A 15,546-nucleotide genomic window follows, 5' to 3' on the forward strand; every position below is an offset into this window, starting at 1 on the left:
AATCAATTCACATATTCTCTTAGATAAATTCGTCCAGTGAGTAAATGGTTTTACTTAGCAGATATTGTTTAGGTTGATCTTTAAAAGTATGTGGATCAGTAACTGACATTTTTATTGCCTGAGGGAGAGCGTTAAATATTTTTATACAAGAGTAGTGTACTCCTTTTTGTACCATGCTTAGATTCTTTTGTTCAAGATGAAGATCATTTTTTACCCTAGTGTCATAGTTATTATACATGCTCTTCATTTCAAAAAGGGAATGGGTTTTACACAAGAAACACATGAGAGAGAAAATGTATTGAGATACTGTTGTGAGTATTCTCAGCTCTTGGAAGTGTTTCCTGCAGGAATGTCTGTACTTGACACCACACAGAATCCTAATGACTCTTTTCTGGGTTATGAGGATTTTGTTTGCCTTTGGCTGATTTCCCGAGAATACAATTCCATAGGCCATCAGGGCATGAAAATAACCAAAATAGGCAGCTTTCAAAGTATTTAAGTCACTAAAGGATGCAATCGCATGAATAGCGTAAACTGCTGAGCTTCGTTTTTTATATAGGTAAGGAAAGTGTAAGGACCAGTTTAGATTGCTATTAACAAGAAGACCCACGAACTTTGTTGATTCCACTCTTGCTAAATTCCCATCATTTTATTTAACTTTAATCTCACCTTCGATATTTTGGCTTGTATGGAACTGAATCAAAAGAGTTTTCTCAAAATTTAGTGTTAGTCCATTAGAGGTAAACCAGTTAAAGGTCTCCTGAAAAATTGCATTTACAGTGATCTCAAGATTAGTATTTGTTGAATTGTCTACCAGAATCGTCGTGTCATCAGCAAAGAAAGTAAATTTTACCATAGCCCTTGTACACATTGGAAGGTCATTTATGAAAATAAGGAAAAGTAGAGGACCCAGAATAGCGCCCTATGGGACTTGACAGTTTATTGTACCCCAAGAAGACGACACTGGTTCCCCATGAGTGTTGTTTACCATGACTTTGTGTTTCTGGTCCTTTAAATAGGAGGCAAGCCACATCCCTGCTTCTGCAGTTAACCCATAAAATTCTGCCTTTCTCAGAAAAATCTTATGGTTCACGCAATCAAACGCCTTAGAAAGGTCACTAAAAATTCCAGTTGGAGACATTTTATTATTGATTGATTCAAGAATTGCGTTGGTGAAAGTATATATTGCATCTTCTGTTGAGATGTTTTCTGGAAACCGAATTGACTTTTATTGAGAATATTGTATTTACTAAGATGTTCAATGAATCCTTCTGTGTACAAGTTTCTCGAGAATCTTGGAGAAACAAGTTAAGCGTGAAATAGAACGATAATTGGTTACTTCGTTTCTGTCACCCTTCTTGTACAATGGTTTCAACAACTGTCATCAGAAGTGTTTGGAGAATTCTTTGAGAAATGTTAATACCGGGACAAAAATTATGTCTTTCTATAAACTTCGAAGTATCTGTTGGACTTATTCTGGGTTTTGCAAACGCTGAAAGGACTTTAAGTTCTTGCCTCAACTCCAGCACGTCAATGATGCTTGACTCATTAACTGTACCTCTAAATGTAGTTGCGTGTGTAGAACTAAACGTTTCAGTAATAGTAACGTTAGATCTTCTAGCTCTAATTCTGTGGTATGTTCTTTGGAATCTGTCAAGAAAGACACAAACTTTTCTTCTGTTTTGCAGTTCTCAAAATATACTTTCATACTTTCAAGTATTTCTACAGCCTCAGAAATATTTATGTCAGTACTCTGCAGGAGGGTCTTACTGACTACACTGATGTGAAGCAGTACATCATATCAGATTACTGGAGAAGTTAGAAAGGTGTAATTTTTTATTTGATTCACAAGTCCCATAGCTTTGTGAGCAGTCATACCATTGAATTCTTCTGATATGTGAACAAACGTGACATAAACTCCTCCAGCCTGAAACTTCAGGGGAGTTGTGTGCATCAATATAGCTTTCCCACCTAGTATTGCTCAGCAGTTTTAGTGTCAAGTTAGAAAGATACTTCTTCAAGGTAGTCCAACACTGAATGGAGGAGGAGAAGAAATCGTAGAAGCTATTCACTGTCAAAAACATGGAAACAGCATATTGAGAAGACATAGCAGAATCCTTTACCACAAGAATGAATGACTGACTGCTACATGGTGCATAAAATGCTCTTTTGTTCAAATATAAAATTCTTTTCTGGAGACCAGAATACTTTCCATTCATGGTCACCCCACTGTCACACCATTGACCTCTCATATTCTAAAATGAATTTTTTTTTATCTTCCAAGGACTTGAGTATGAACCTGCATCAGAGTGGAGCTTGAAGAATTGGATATTGAAAGGAATCTCAGGAAATGCCCCAGAACTCAGGTGTCGTATACCCCTCCAAGTCATGTCTCCTGGATTAAGCATACCACAGTTGTCATAAGCTCAACATTTAAAATACCTGGTGTGCAATCCAGAGTGATACTGTAATACTTTGCAGACATCATCATTACTAAAATAATGACCCTTGTCTTACCTTTCTTTGTTCTATACAGGTTCTCTATCATCACAGCTCCAAACTTTTTCAAAAAATTCAATGACATTAAAGAACTTTCCATTGTCATGCTGAAAAAGTTTATCAGCACTTCTTCTCAAGGGCAGACATTGCTGGTCCAGGAAACTTATTATAATTATTAAATGCTGAAGAACATTTTTCCAATGTTTGCTTTCAATATTCAGTAGCCTTTTATGATGGGTGTCAACAGTTCATGAATTTTTCAGTCCTTTAGAAAACGCAATCACCTTTTTGTGTGAATTCAAATCCTCAGTAGACTGCCCATGAGTTTTGAGTTAAGAAGTAAGATGCCACCAGCTGCTTATACTGGTCCTTGCAAGTTTTACTGTAGATGACAAAAAAAGTTTGCAACAAAAGCGGAAGATAGCTGTTGGAGTTTACCAAGCAATTTCTGTCTGCTTTTCATAGATTTGTTAAAGAATAGCTGTAATGTACAGGGCTGAAGCGACAGTTGTCCACGTTTTTAGGACGTTCTTCAGCTTCTTTAACATGCTCTGGAGGAGCTTGTATGACCAAGATCATTCAAATGCAATCATTAATAATTTCCAGCCATCTTCTGGAATCGGAGTCCACTGTGTCTTCAAGTTTAGGCTTGCCTTCAATCCCACCTGTGGTGATGCCTGCTAAAGCTGATTTTCCCCTGGTATTTTAAAAGTCGAGTCATCTAATTTCATTTCTGCATGCTGTGTCATTCTCGGAGCTTCTCTCATAAACCAGGTCTTCAGTCGAGTGGAGGCCTGTAGAACATCCTGTGGATGGCCCACTCTCAACATTGCTGCTGTCTTCACTGGTCACAAGGATGTTCTTGCCAGCTTTGTGGTGCTGTCCTGAAGAACTACGTCTTATTAAATTCAGTAGTTTTCCAGTCTCTTTGGTCTATGGCTCAGCATACATCTTTCCATCCTCGATGCTCCTGGATTGTTCTCCCTTTGGGCTGAAATACCTTTGTAGTGCATCCTTTTACTTCTCATTGTCTCTTCTGTTGCACGTGTCTTGACCCAGCTTGTAAAGAATGAGTACATAAAACTAACTGTTGATGTCAGTGCTACTGTAAGATTTATCTTCATTTGGCTTTCATCATCTCCACTTGCCCCTTTTTTAAACTAAAAAATTATAGAAAAGTGGGAAGGATGGCCCCTGGTGGAAACTAAGGAATGATTCCGGCATTGGTCTCATGGAGCTGAGGAATCCTTTTCTTTTCCTATCATTTATTGAGATTATTTTCCATTTCATCATACCCATAGACTTTTCTTTCTAACTTACTAATTAGGCCCTCGGAATTTTATGTAGATTGGGTTTCTGGCAGTTCTTAGAAATCATTTTTTCTGAATTAAAATTTCTTGAACTCACACATTAACAAAACTAATCAGAATATTATAGAACTTCATACCATGAGTTATTGATGATGTAACAAGTCAAAATTTATCCAAGGAGTGAGCTGAAGTACAGTGAACATAATAAATAACTTGTTGGCACAACAATTTAAATTTAAAATTCTATTCAAACAACTAGGCTGTTCAGTTTGAGTTCAACATATTTTTTGTTGGGGAAAAAATGCTTACACACAGGGCTCTCTGTGTTCACTAGTAATTTCTATAAATATAAAAAATTGCGTTTCTCAATCAAATACTTTAGGAGGAATAACCACTTAAAGTTGTCATCCCAACAACCTGTACTCTTGATTGACTACGTGATATAAAATTTGATTTCTGATAACCAAAATATACAATATTATTATGTTAAAATCAACTTAAATCCCTCTCTCCAGTTGCCTTTTTGTCCACCCTGTGAAACATGGTCTTTTCCTCCTCATTCCTATGATATTTTTCTGAACTTCTCATGCAACAGCAAAGCAAGCATTTCAGACAAGTGCAGCCTGCTGAGAGGATCTGACTTCATGGTTCAACAAGGCTCAATTTCATAAATTTTTATCACTTTCTTTGGAATTTGCTGTTTCATATGTAGGACGTAGTGGAGACTATGTGATTCATAATAGCATCTTCAGAGATAAGGAAAAGATTTCTCGCAATGCGAAGCAAACTGCATGATGTTCTTTACCTTTTTGCTTTATAATTCTGAAATTAAGAACATCATAGAAGGTAAACAGAAAAGTATTAACGCAGGGCACCACAGTCACTAATTAGAAAGAACTACCACTGGACATATGTCACCCTTACCATGAATTATGAGGTAAGTCTTTCATGTCTGATTATTCAATAAAGGGTAACAAACTAGTCTTCATCATCATATAATTTCACTTTTCTTCCCTTTATTTTCAGTCTTGCTATTGGGGTAACACATGCTTATTTGCAGCCCTGCCATTTTTTCAAGTAATAGATCATAAGAAAACAAAATTTTCCTTTCTGCAACCTTGAAGGAAAAATGTCTTAACTTATGAGCAACATGGATGCACAATATTAATTGTACTGTACATAACATCAGTTTAAATTACATAATCCAAATTTATAACAAGTTTTTTTCTGTGGTTAGGGAAAGTAATGAATGTACATCAGATCAGTCTTGACTCTCTCTATTGTTGTGACTCGCCAATCTTTCAAAGTGCGTCCTCTACATGCGGCGCTGTCTGCCAGCCATGCAGCACCCACCCCACCTAAGCGGCCAGCCAGCCAGCAGCCGCTAGACTCGGACTCAGTAGTGATTTGACTGTGAAAGTGTACACCCGTCTTACTCTGTTTACTTGATCTGTGACTTTCATGTATTGCATCTTCCTTGAAATATATTTCTGCAACTTGAAGTTATAACAATTGGCGATGAGGTATTGAATTTTCTTTTCCATCGTTGACCCACATGTTTCCATGGCTACTTTAGAGCAACTACTGCAAGATCTCATAGAACAGGAAACGCTTCTCACAAATGCGATTCGTGATTTCGTCACGGCATCAAATGCGGGGCGTCTCTTGTCGTTGTCTATACCACCATTTCCTCCTTACGACGAGACGGCGGAAGACTGGTCTGATTACGAAAACCGTCTTCGACAGCACTTCTTGGCATTTCATGTCGCGGACGAACAAACGTGTAAGTCTCTGTTCCTTTCATGGATTTCACCTCAAATGTATCGGTTGTTGTCGCAATTGGCTCCTTTGAAAGAGCCTGCGTCTTTGTCCTTTGCTGAAATGTGCTCACTTCTCTCCGTCTATTTTCAAAAGCAAAAGCATGTGGTAGCCTCTCGTGTTGCCTTTTATCGTTGCAAAAACAACCAAATCAATCCCATCGCGCTTGGGCTGCTGAACTTCACGGCCTCAGTAGAAAGTGTCAATTTGTTACTGAAGTTTACAAAGAATCCTACGCCGATTCCTTGGTACGGGATGCTATTATGCCATCGGCGCCAGACAAAGAAGCTAGGCAACGTGCCCTTCAGTTGGCAAATCCGACTCTAGATGAAGTCCTATCCACCACTCAGTCTTTTGAAATTTCTCGCGCCGCTGGAGCGCAAATAGAGGCATGGGGCGACGTTGGGGAAATACTCTGTGCGATGTTGACGAAGCGTGCGGCGTGTCCCCCACCGGCCGGCGTGGCCGCAGTACGCTCCCAAGGGCAGCCTCGGCCTAACCGTAAACAAACCTCTAACAAGGGAACCTCCCCATCGCACCCCCCCCCCCCCCCCCCCCCAGATTTAGTTATAAGTTGGCACAGTGGATAGGCCTTGAAAAACTGAACACAGATCAATCGAGAAAACAGGAAGAAGTTGTGTGGAACTATGAAAAAATAAGCAAAATATACAAACTGCGTAGTCCGTGCACAACATCAAGGACAAATGTTAGCTCAGGAGCGACGTGGTCCCGTGGTTAGCGTGAGAGTGAAAAGCTTACATTCTTTATTTTCGCAAAGTTATGATCTGTCCGTTCGTTCATTGACGTTTCTGTTCACTGTAATAAGTTTAGTGTCTGTTTTGCGACCGCACCGTAAAACCGTGCGATTAGTAGACGAAAGGACGTGCCTCTCCAATGGGAACCGAAAGCATTTGATCGCAAGGTCATAGGTCAACCGATTCCTCCACAGGAAAACACGTCTGATATATTCTATACGACACAGGTGCCGGCATCTGCGTCACATGACAGAAATATGTTGTCGACCCACCTAACTTGTACACTTGGCGAATGGGTTTTAGCTTGCACAATTTAGGTTCTCTTGTGGATGTGATAATCACTCCCAAAAAAGTGATGAAAACATAAGAGTGTCACATAAACTGCTACAAATGAATGCAAAAGTTTCACAGTCGCACGGTTTTCCCTGTGCTCTGTCAAAACATATGTTTTAACGGTTTTTAACGTTTCAAATTATTCCTTGTGTAGAGCGTCAAATCCTGAATATGTCCAAGCAAATCTGAACATGTCCTGGAATTTTGGAGAGCGAAGTTGATTATGTGTGAGTGCCTGAACTTTGATAATTGTCTGAAAATAAAAAATTAAACTTTTCACTCAAGGAAAGACTTGAAGCAAGATCTTCTTTCTCCGCAGCTGCACACACTAACCACGGGACCACGTCGCTCCTGAGCTGACATTTGTCCTTGATGCTGCCTATGTTGCGCACGGACTACTCAGTTTGTATATTTTGCTTATTTTTTTTATAGTTCCACACAACTTCTTCCTGTTTTCTCGATTGATCTGTGTTGAGTTTTTCAAGGCCTATCCACTGTGCCAACTTATAACTAAATCTGAGGGGGGTGCGGTGGGGAGGTTCCCTTGTAAGAAACATAAATTGGGTTCAATAGCTGCTGCAACATCATTAAAAATGAGCACCCTTGTACCCAGTAGAGCATTACATATGTTAACACAATACTGTAATATTGAAATCTTATACTTTCGTTCTTAACTACTGCAATTTTTTTTCTTTGTTAGTAACTTTTACAAATTCATTCTGTCTCATGCAATGAAGAATTAAAATTGGCTGCGTAGAAGGAACATCTACCTACCACACTGTGCATCACAGACACAGCTATAGTTCCATGGACTGCACATTGAAAATGATTAAGAAACTGTATGATACCAAGTTTAGTTGTGCAAGGGCAAAAACAGAATGTATAGTTCCCAATGTATTGGATCCATCGTGCAAAGAGCTTCTTACTGAAGACCTTAATGAAATGAATTTTATAAGCATTTCTATTGATACCAGCAATCATAAATCAACTAAATTACTTCCTCTCATTGCCAGATATTTCAAACCTGTAAGTGGGGTACATGTGAAGTTATCAGATTTCTGTTCTGTTGAAAATGAAACATCAGCCGTCTTATCAGCATGTACAACATGTTCTACAGGCCAATAACTGGAAGTCAAAATTTGTGTGTCTCTCAGCTGATAAAATGAATAGTATGTTTGGTGGAGTTAAGAGAGGGGCTAAACAAAATGTTTCCAGCAAATCAAAAGTCAGTCCTAAAAAGCCTCCTATAGGGATTGATTGCATGGCATATATAATTCACAACACCACAGTAACAGCAGTAGCCCACTGATGTGGAAAACAATGTGTGTAAAATTTATAAGCATTTCCACATATACAGTGTTCTGGTGGAACGAATACAGAATTCTGTGATGTTGTGAATATTGAATATTAGCAAGTACTGAGTTACAGCAGAGCAAGGTGGTTAGCATTATTGCCTGCACTTTTAAGGATTGTGAAACTGTATCCTGCTTTAAAATCATTTTTCCTGTCAGAACCAGGGTGTTCTGCTACTTTGTATTCATTTTTCAGTAATAAGGAATCAGAATTATGGTTATGCTTTGTGCACAGTCAGCCAAATATCTTTTGAACAAGCATTCTAGAAACTTAAAGGCAGAATATTTGTGTTGCGTAAGCACTGCATTGTTATAAGCTACTAAAAACAAAGGTAAAAAATCTACATCTACATTTATATTCCGCAAGCCCAACGGTGTGTGTGCGGAGGGCACTTTACGTGCCACTGTTATTACCTCCCTTTCCTGTTCCAGTCGCGTATGGTTCGGGGGAAGAACGACTGCCAGAAAGCCTCCGTGCGCGTTCGAATCGCTCTAATTTTACATTCGTGATCTCCTCGGGAAGTATAAGTAGGGGGAAGCAATATATTCGATACCTTATCCAGAAACACACCGTCTCGAAACCTAGAGAGCAAGCTACACCGCGATGCAGAGCACCTCTTTTATTTGTTAAACATCTGCGTAACGCTATCACGCTTACCAAATATGCCTGTGATGAAACGCGCCGCTCTTCTTTGGACCTTCTCTATCTGCTCTGTCAACCTGACCTGGTACGGATCCCACACTGATGAGCAATACTAAAGTATAGGTTAAACGAGTGTTTTGTAAGCTACCTTGTTTGTTGATGGACTACATTTTCTAAGGACTCTCCCAATAAATCTCAACCTGGCACTTGCCTTACCAACAATTAATTTTATATATTCATTCCACTTCAAATCGTTCCATACGCATACTCCCAGATATTTTACAGAAGTAACTGCTACCAGTGTTTGTTCTGCTATCATATAATCATACAATAAAGGATCCTTCTTTCTATGTATTCACAATATGTTACATTTGTCTATGTTAAGGGTCAGTTGCCAGTCCCTGCACCAAGTGCCTATCCGGTGCAGATCTTCCTGCAGTTCGCTGCAATGTTCTAATGCTGCAGTTTCTCTGTATACTACAGCATCATCCGCGAAAAGCCGCATGGAACTTCCGACACTATCTACTAGGTCATTTACATATATTGTGAAAAGCAATGGTCCCATAACACTCTCCTGTGGCACGCCAGAGGTTACTTTAACAGCTGTAGACGTCTCTCCAATGAGAACAAGATGCTGCGATCTGTTTGCTAAAAACTCTTCAAACCAACCACACAGATGGTCTGATATTCTGTAGGTCCTTACTTTGTCAGACGACAGTGCGGAACTGTATCGAACGCCTTCCGGAAGTCAAGGAAAATGGCATCTACCTTGTATCTAATATTTTCTGGGTCTCATGAACAAATAAAGCGAGTTGGGTCTCACACGATTGCTGTTTCTGGAATCCATGTTGATTCCTACAGAGTAGATTCTGGGTTTCCAGAAATGACATGATACGCGAGCTAAAAACATGTTCTAAAATTCTACAACAGATAAATGTCAGAGATATAGGCCTATAGTTTTGCGCATCTACTCGATGACCCTTCTTGAAAACTGGAACTACCTGTGCTCTTTTCCAATCATTTGGAACCTTCTTTTCCTCTAGAGACTTGCGGTACATGGCTGTTAGAAGGGGATATAATAATTTTTTGTCCAAGTTAAATCCATCTTACTGAAATTGTATGTGTGTGACCGAGCAGCTCAAGATAGATTTTATTCATCTGCAAATATCTTCTACTGTGTAGCATATGACTATCTAGTTTCATGGAGTCAGAAATTTCCGTATAACACTGACTTATGTTGGTCTACTTTGAAATCAGAACTAAAATGGTCAGATGAAGAGGCCAGTATTTCCACAGTACAAGACATGGGTAATACAATCCTTGATTGTTCACTCTTGTTTGATGAATTTTGTATGGCTAAAACAATTACAGTAGAAAAATTATGTGAATGGAATGCTAACACTGTAGCAGTACAGGATAGGTGGGTGGGAATTTTCGATCTATTTAAGGAGAAAAACATTCCAATAACAATCCTCCCTAAGGTTAAAGAATTTATCATTTGCCTTCCGGGCTCAAATGCACTTATATAACGTATTTTTTCAAAAATGATTAAGTGCTGGTCATGTAAAAAGACCAATGTTTTGGAATCTATGATCGTGAATTCTTTAATGCTACAATGTAATTTCACTTTCCCATGCACAGAAATGTATACCAGAGAGTTGACTCTCAGAAACATTTGTGAAAATATTCACTGCAGTGCAAAATATGTAAATAAGCAAACATGAATGACTGCATGAGATTTGCACTATACAGAAAAGATTTATAAAAATGTTAAATGGTTTTAAACGTGATAGTGTTCTTTCTTTTAACTACTTATTACTTGTTTTACATAAATAACAATGGCTCTTTGTTATCTCTGAAATGCAATTTCCTTACATGAATATCGATGGTAAAAGTCATTATTATCATATTCCAGTCACAAAAAGCAATTGTTGATCCATTTCAGTTCCAGTTAAATAGGATCAATAAGTTGTTTTAGTGGATGCCTAGGTCATCTTTGTGTCAGAGAGTGACACTGGAGTATTTTTGTAGGTGTCCCGTATATTTGAAAAAAATATATGGTAGGCTGAGCCAAAGTCGTCCACACATCTGTATGGACCATTATAGCACTTTTTCTTACACAAGAACCTTTACAAATGTGTTGCGTGTGGTGTTAAAAACTTTGATGCTGCTTCTGCTATGCCTCAAACCTTAGAAAGATAACTGTGTATAGTCTACAAGCCTACATACAACACATTGTGGGGAATATCTTAAATTACTGCTAACTGGCCCCTTTTGCTATTCTACTTGCATATAGAGCAGTGGGAGAATCGATATATACCACTGACAAGTACCTTTAAGTGTTCAAATGGGGTGAACACATGTGACTTGTACTCTGCAATATGGATCGTTAAGGAGATACTACTTATGGTCGACATATCTGAACTGATGTTCTATTATGTCAAGTATTAGCTGGAGTTCTTGACATGTAGAGAGAGAGAGAGAGAGAGAGAGAGAGAGAGAGAGAGAGAGAGAGACAGGAGACAGGAGACAGAGAGACAAAGACAGGAGACAGAGAGACAAAGACAAGAGACAGGGAGACAGACAAGAGACAGGGAGACAAAGACAAGAGACAGGGAGACAAAGACAAGAGACAGGGAGACAAAGGCAAGAGACAGGGAGACAAAGACAAGAGACAGGGAGACAAAGGCAAGAGACAGGGAGACAAAGACAAGAGACAGGGAGACAAAGACAAGAGACAGGGAGAAAGGAGCGAGGGAGACAGGAGAGAGGGAGACAGGAGACTGGGAGACAGGAGACAGACAGAGGAGGGGGAGGTGTTTGGACCCTTTTGCTACTCCATGTGCTTATGGAGTAATGGGAGAACAAATACATGCCTCTGTTAAGTACCTTCATGCCTTCAATTGTTGTGAGTCTACGTGATTTATACTCTTCAATATGGGTCGCTATGGGGAGACTCAGTCTGTGGTGGACATAGCTTAAAGTACTCTTTGATTATGTTTATTTATTTATCTATGTATTTAGCTTTGGTCCTGTGACATCTTGTACAGATATTGGACAGGTCAATAAATGATTCACGAAGTTAAAAATTACACACACACACACACACACACACACACACACACACACACACACAGGGTGGTCCATTGATCATGACTGGGCCAAATATCTCACGAAATAAGCGTCAAACGAAAAAACTACAAATAACGAAACTTGTCTAGCTTGAAGGAGGAAACCAGATGGCGCTATGGTTGGCCTGCTAGATGGCACTGCCATAGGTCAATTGGATATCAACTGCGGTTTTTTTAAATAGGAACCCCTGTTTTTTATTACATATTCGTGTAGTACATAAAAAAATATGGATATTTTAGTTGGACCACTTTTTTCGCTTTGTGATAGATGGTGCTGTAATAGTCACAAACATACGCCTCACAATTTTAGACGAACAGTTGGTAACAGGTAGGTTTTTTAAATTAAAATACAGAACACAGGTACGTTTGAACATTTTATTTCGGTTGTTCCGATGTGATACATGTACCTTTGTGAACTTATCATTTCTGAGAACACATGCTGTTACAGTGGGATTACCTGTAAATACCACATTAGTGCAATAAATGCTAAAAATGATGTCCTTCAACCTCAATGCATTTGGTAATACATGTAACAACATTCCTCTCAACAGTGAGTAGTTCACCTTCTGTAATGTTCGCACGTGCATTGACAATGTGCTGATGCATGTTGTCAGGCATTGTCAGTGGATCACAATGGCAAATATCCTTCAACTTTCCCCACAGAGAGAAATCCGGGGACGTCATATCCGGTGAACGTGAGAGCGATGGTATGGTGCTTCGACGACCTATCCACCTGTCATGAAATATGCTATTCAATACCGCTTCAACCGCATGCGAGTTATGTGCCTGACATCCATCATGTTGGAAGTACATCGCCATTCTGTCATGCAGCGAAACATCTTGTAGTAACATTGGTAGAACATCATGTAGGAAATCAGCATTTAGATTTCCATCGATAAAATGGGGAGCAATTATCCTTCCTCCCATAATGCCGTACCATACATTAACCCACCAAGGTCATTGATGTTCCACTTGTCGCAGCCAACGTGGATTTTCTGTTGCCCAATAGTGCATATTATGCCGGTTTATGTTACCGCTGTTCGTGAATGATGCTTTGTCGCTAAACAGAACGCGTGCAAAAAATCTGTCATCGTCCCGTAATTTCTCTTTTGCCCTGTGGCAGAACTGTACACTTCCAAGTCGTCGCCATCGCCATGCAATTCCTGGTGCATAGAAATACGGTACAGGTGCAATCGATGTTGATGTAGCATTCTCAACACCGACGTTTTTGAGATTCCCGATTCTCGCGCAATTTGTTTGCTACTGATGTGCAGATTAGCTGCAACAGCAGCCTTCTTGGGCATCATCATTTGTTGCAGGTCATTGTTGACGTTTCACATGTGGTTGAACACTTCCTGCTTCCTTAAATAACGTAACTATCTGGCAAACGGTCCGGACACTTGGATGATGTTATCCAGGATACCGAGCAGCATACATATCACATACCCATTCGGCATTTTGATCACAATAGCCATACCTCAACATGATATGGACCTTTTCCACAATTGGTAAATGGTCCATTTTAACACGGGTAATGTATCATGAAGCAAATACCGGTACTGTCCGCACTGGCGGAATGTTACGTGATACCATGTACTGATGCGTTTGTGACTATTACAGCGCCATCTGTCACAAAGCGAAAAGAGTGGTCCGACTAAAACATTCATATTTCTTTATGTACTTCATGAATATGTAATTAAAAATGCACTCACTCTGTCTTCTGCCCACGAGTGGCCTACCGGGACCATCCGACCGCCATGTGATCTTCATTGGAGGATGCGGATAGGTGGGGCATGGGGTTAGCACACCGCTCTCCCAGTCGTTAAGACGGTATTCTTGACCGAAGCCACTACTATTCTGCCGAGTAGCTCCTCAATTACAAGTCTAAGTACACCCCGAAAAATGGCAACAGCGCATGGAAGCTGGATGGTCACCCATCCAAGTGCCGGCCACGCACAACAGCGCTTAACTTCGGTGATCTCAAAGGAACCGCTGTATCCACTGCGGCAAGGCCGTTGCCACAATAAAACATGGGGGTTCCTATTTAAGAAAAACGCAGTTGATATTCATTTGACCTATGGCAGCCCCATCTAGTGGGCCAACCATCTGGTTTCCCCCTTCAAGCTAGACGAGTTTAATTTGTTGTAGTTTTTTCGCTTGATGCTTATTTCATGAGATATTTGGCCCAGTCACTATCAATGGACCACCCTGTATATATATATCAATACAATGCTGTGGACTACAAATATCTACATTCAAACAACATTAAATGTACAGCTAGTACACTTTAATAAACAAATAATTGTCATAAAATGTTTATTAATTTAACATTATAAAATTCTGTTTCATTCTGAGTGGTATTCATTTACAGAGTAGAAACTGTGGTCCCTCAGAAATGACTTCAGCTTTTTTTTTGAACAAGCTGTCTTGCTTTACCAACTTGATGTTGTTAGGGAGGTGGTTTAGACGATTGTGTGCTTCTACGAAGGACACTTTTCTGGTAGGCTGTTGTTCTAGCATAGGAGACACGAATGTTATTGCCATTTCTTCTTGTGTAATTGTGCACAGAGCTCTTCAGCTGATAGGCATTGGAGGTTCTTAAATATTCTGTTACAAAGACTATTGTTTCAAATATATATAGGCATGCAAGGTTCAATATCTTTAGAGTAGGAAAAAGAGAGTGACATGATCCTTGGCTCTTCATGTTGCAGATGATTCTGATAGCTCGTTTCTGGGTTTTGAAAACAAATAGACTATAGGGTGCATATTATTCCATATCTGATTGCTGACTGGAAATGTGCATGATGTGCCTGTATTACTATTTCTCTATTACAGCTTGTGCTTAGTATCCGTAGCATTCAACAGATTGATGATAGCTTGATTGTAAGAGCTTTAATGTGTGTATTCCACTTGAGATCACTCTGCAGATATATTCCAAGGAACTTAACATCACCATTAATTCTACAATCTTGTTGTTTATTTTCAATGTGTGTTCATTTTGTTGTTTATAGTGGGACATATGAAAGTTCATGGCCACCATTTTCCCAGTGTTAATTATAAGTTTATTTTTCTCAAACCAATGTGTTAGCTCCAGCAATGATGCACCTGTAGTTAATTGAAGCTCTTTTCGGTCTGACCCTGTAATCGAAATAATGGTATCATCTGCAAATAAAGTTTTCTGTTTGGCATGGACAATGTCATTCAGGTCATCAACATACAAGAGAAATAGGATAGGACCTAATGTTGATCTTTGTGGCATACCATATTTAATGGTAGTTTTTTCTGAAGTGTATGTTGTTGTTCTTGAAATGTTTTCATTTATTGCGTCCTGTCTGAGAACAACTTTTAATTGCCAGCTAGTAAGATATGATCCAATCCATTGATTTGGAATACCTCTAATTCCCTTTCTTTCCAACTTACATAGCAGGATACCATGATCTAAAATGTCAAATGCTTTGGATAGGTCCAAGAATATTCCAGTAGCCATTTCCTTTTCATCTACAGGTTTTAGAATGGTGTGCAAATATTCATAACTGTTGTGGTTGCGGATCTAGATTGCCTGAAGCCATGTTGATGATTTGACAGCAATGAGTTTTTGTTAACAAACTCTAGCAACCTATTATAAAAGAGCTTCTCAAAGAACTTTGAGAAGCCTCTAAGCTGTGCTACAGGTCTGTAATTGTTAACATTGTCTGTGGCTCCATT

At 39.3% G+C, this 15,546-nt stretch overlaps 1 protein-coding gene across 1 annotated transcript; it reads left to right on the forward strand.

The window, feature by feature from the left end:
• The first annotated feature begins 10,595 nt into the window (after positions 1-10,595).
• LOC126470859 (RNA-binding protein 25-like) lies at positions 10,596-14,593 on the forward strand. The gene is made up of 4 exons (XM_050098875.1): positions 10,596-10,660; positions 11,182-11,526; positions 14,197-14,435; positions 14,553-14,593. The coding sequence occupies exons 1-4, from the start codon at positions 10,596-10,598 to the stop codon at positions 14,591-14,593; spliced, it is 690 nt and encodes a 229-aa protein (XP_049954832.1).
• Positions 14,594-15,546: the final 953 nt, after the last annotated feature.

This window comes from Schistocerca serialis, chromosome 3 (assembly GCF_023864345.2).
Source record: "Schistocerca serialis cubense isolate TAMUIC-IGC-003099 chromosome 3, iqSchSeri2.2, whole genome shotgun sequence".
In the NCBI taxonomy this organism is placed as follows: Eukaryota; Metazoa; Arthropoda; class Insecta; order Orthoptera; family Acrididae; genus Schistocerca; species Schistocerca serialis.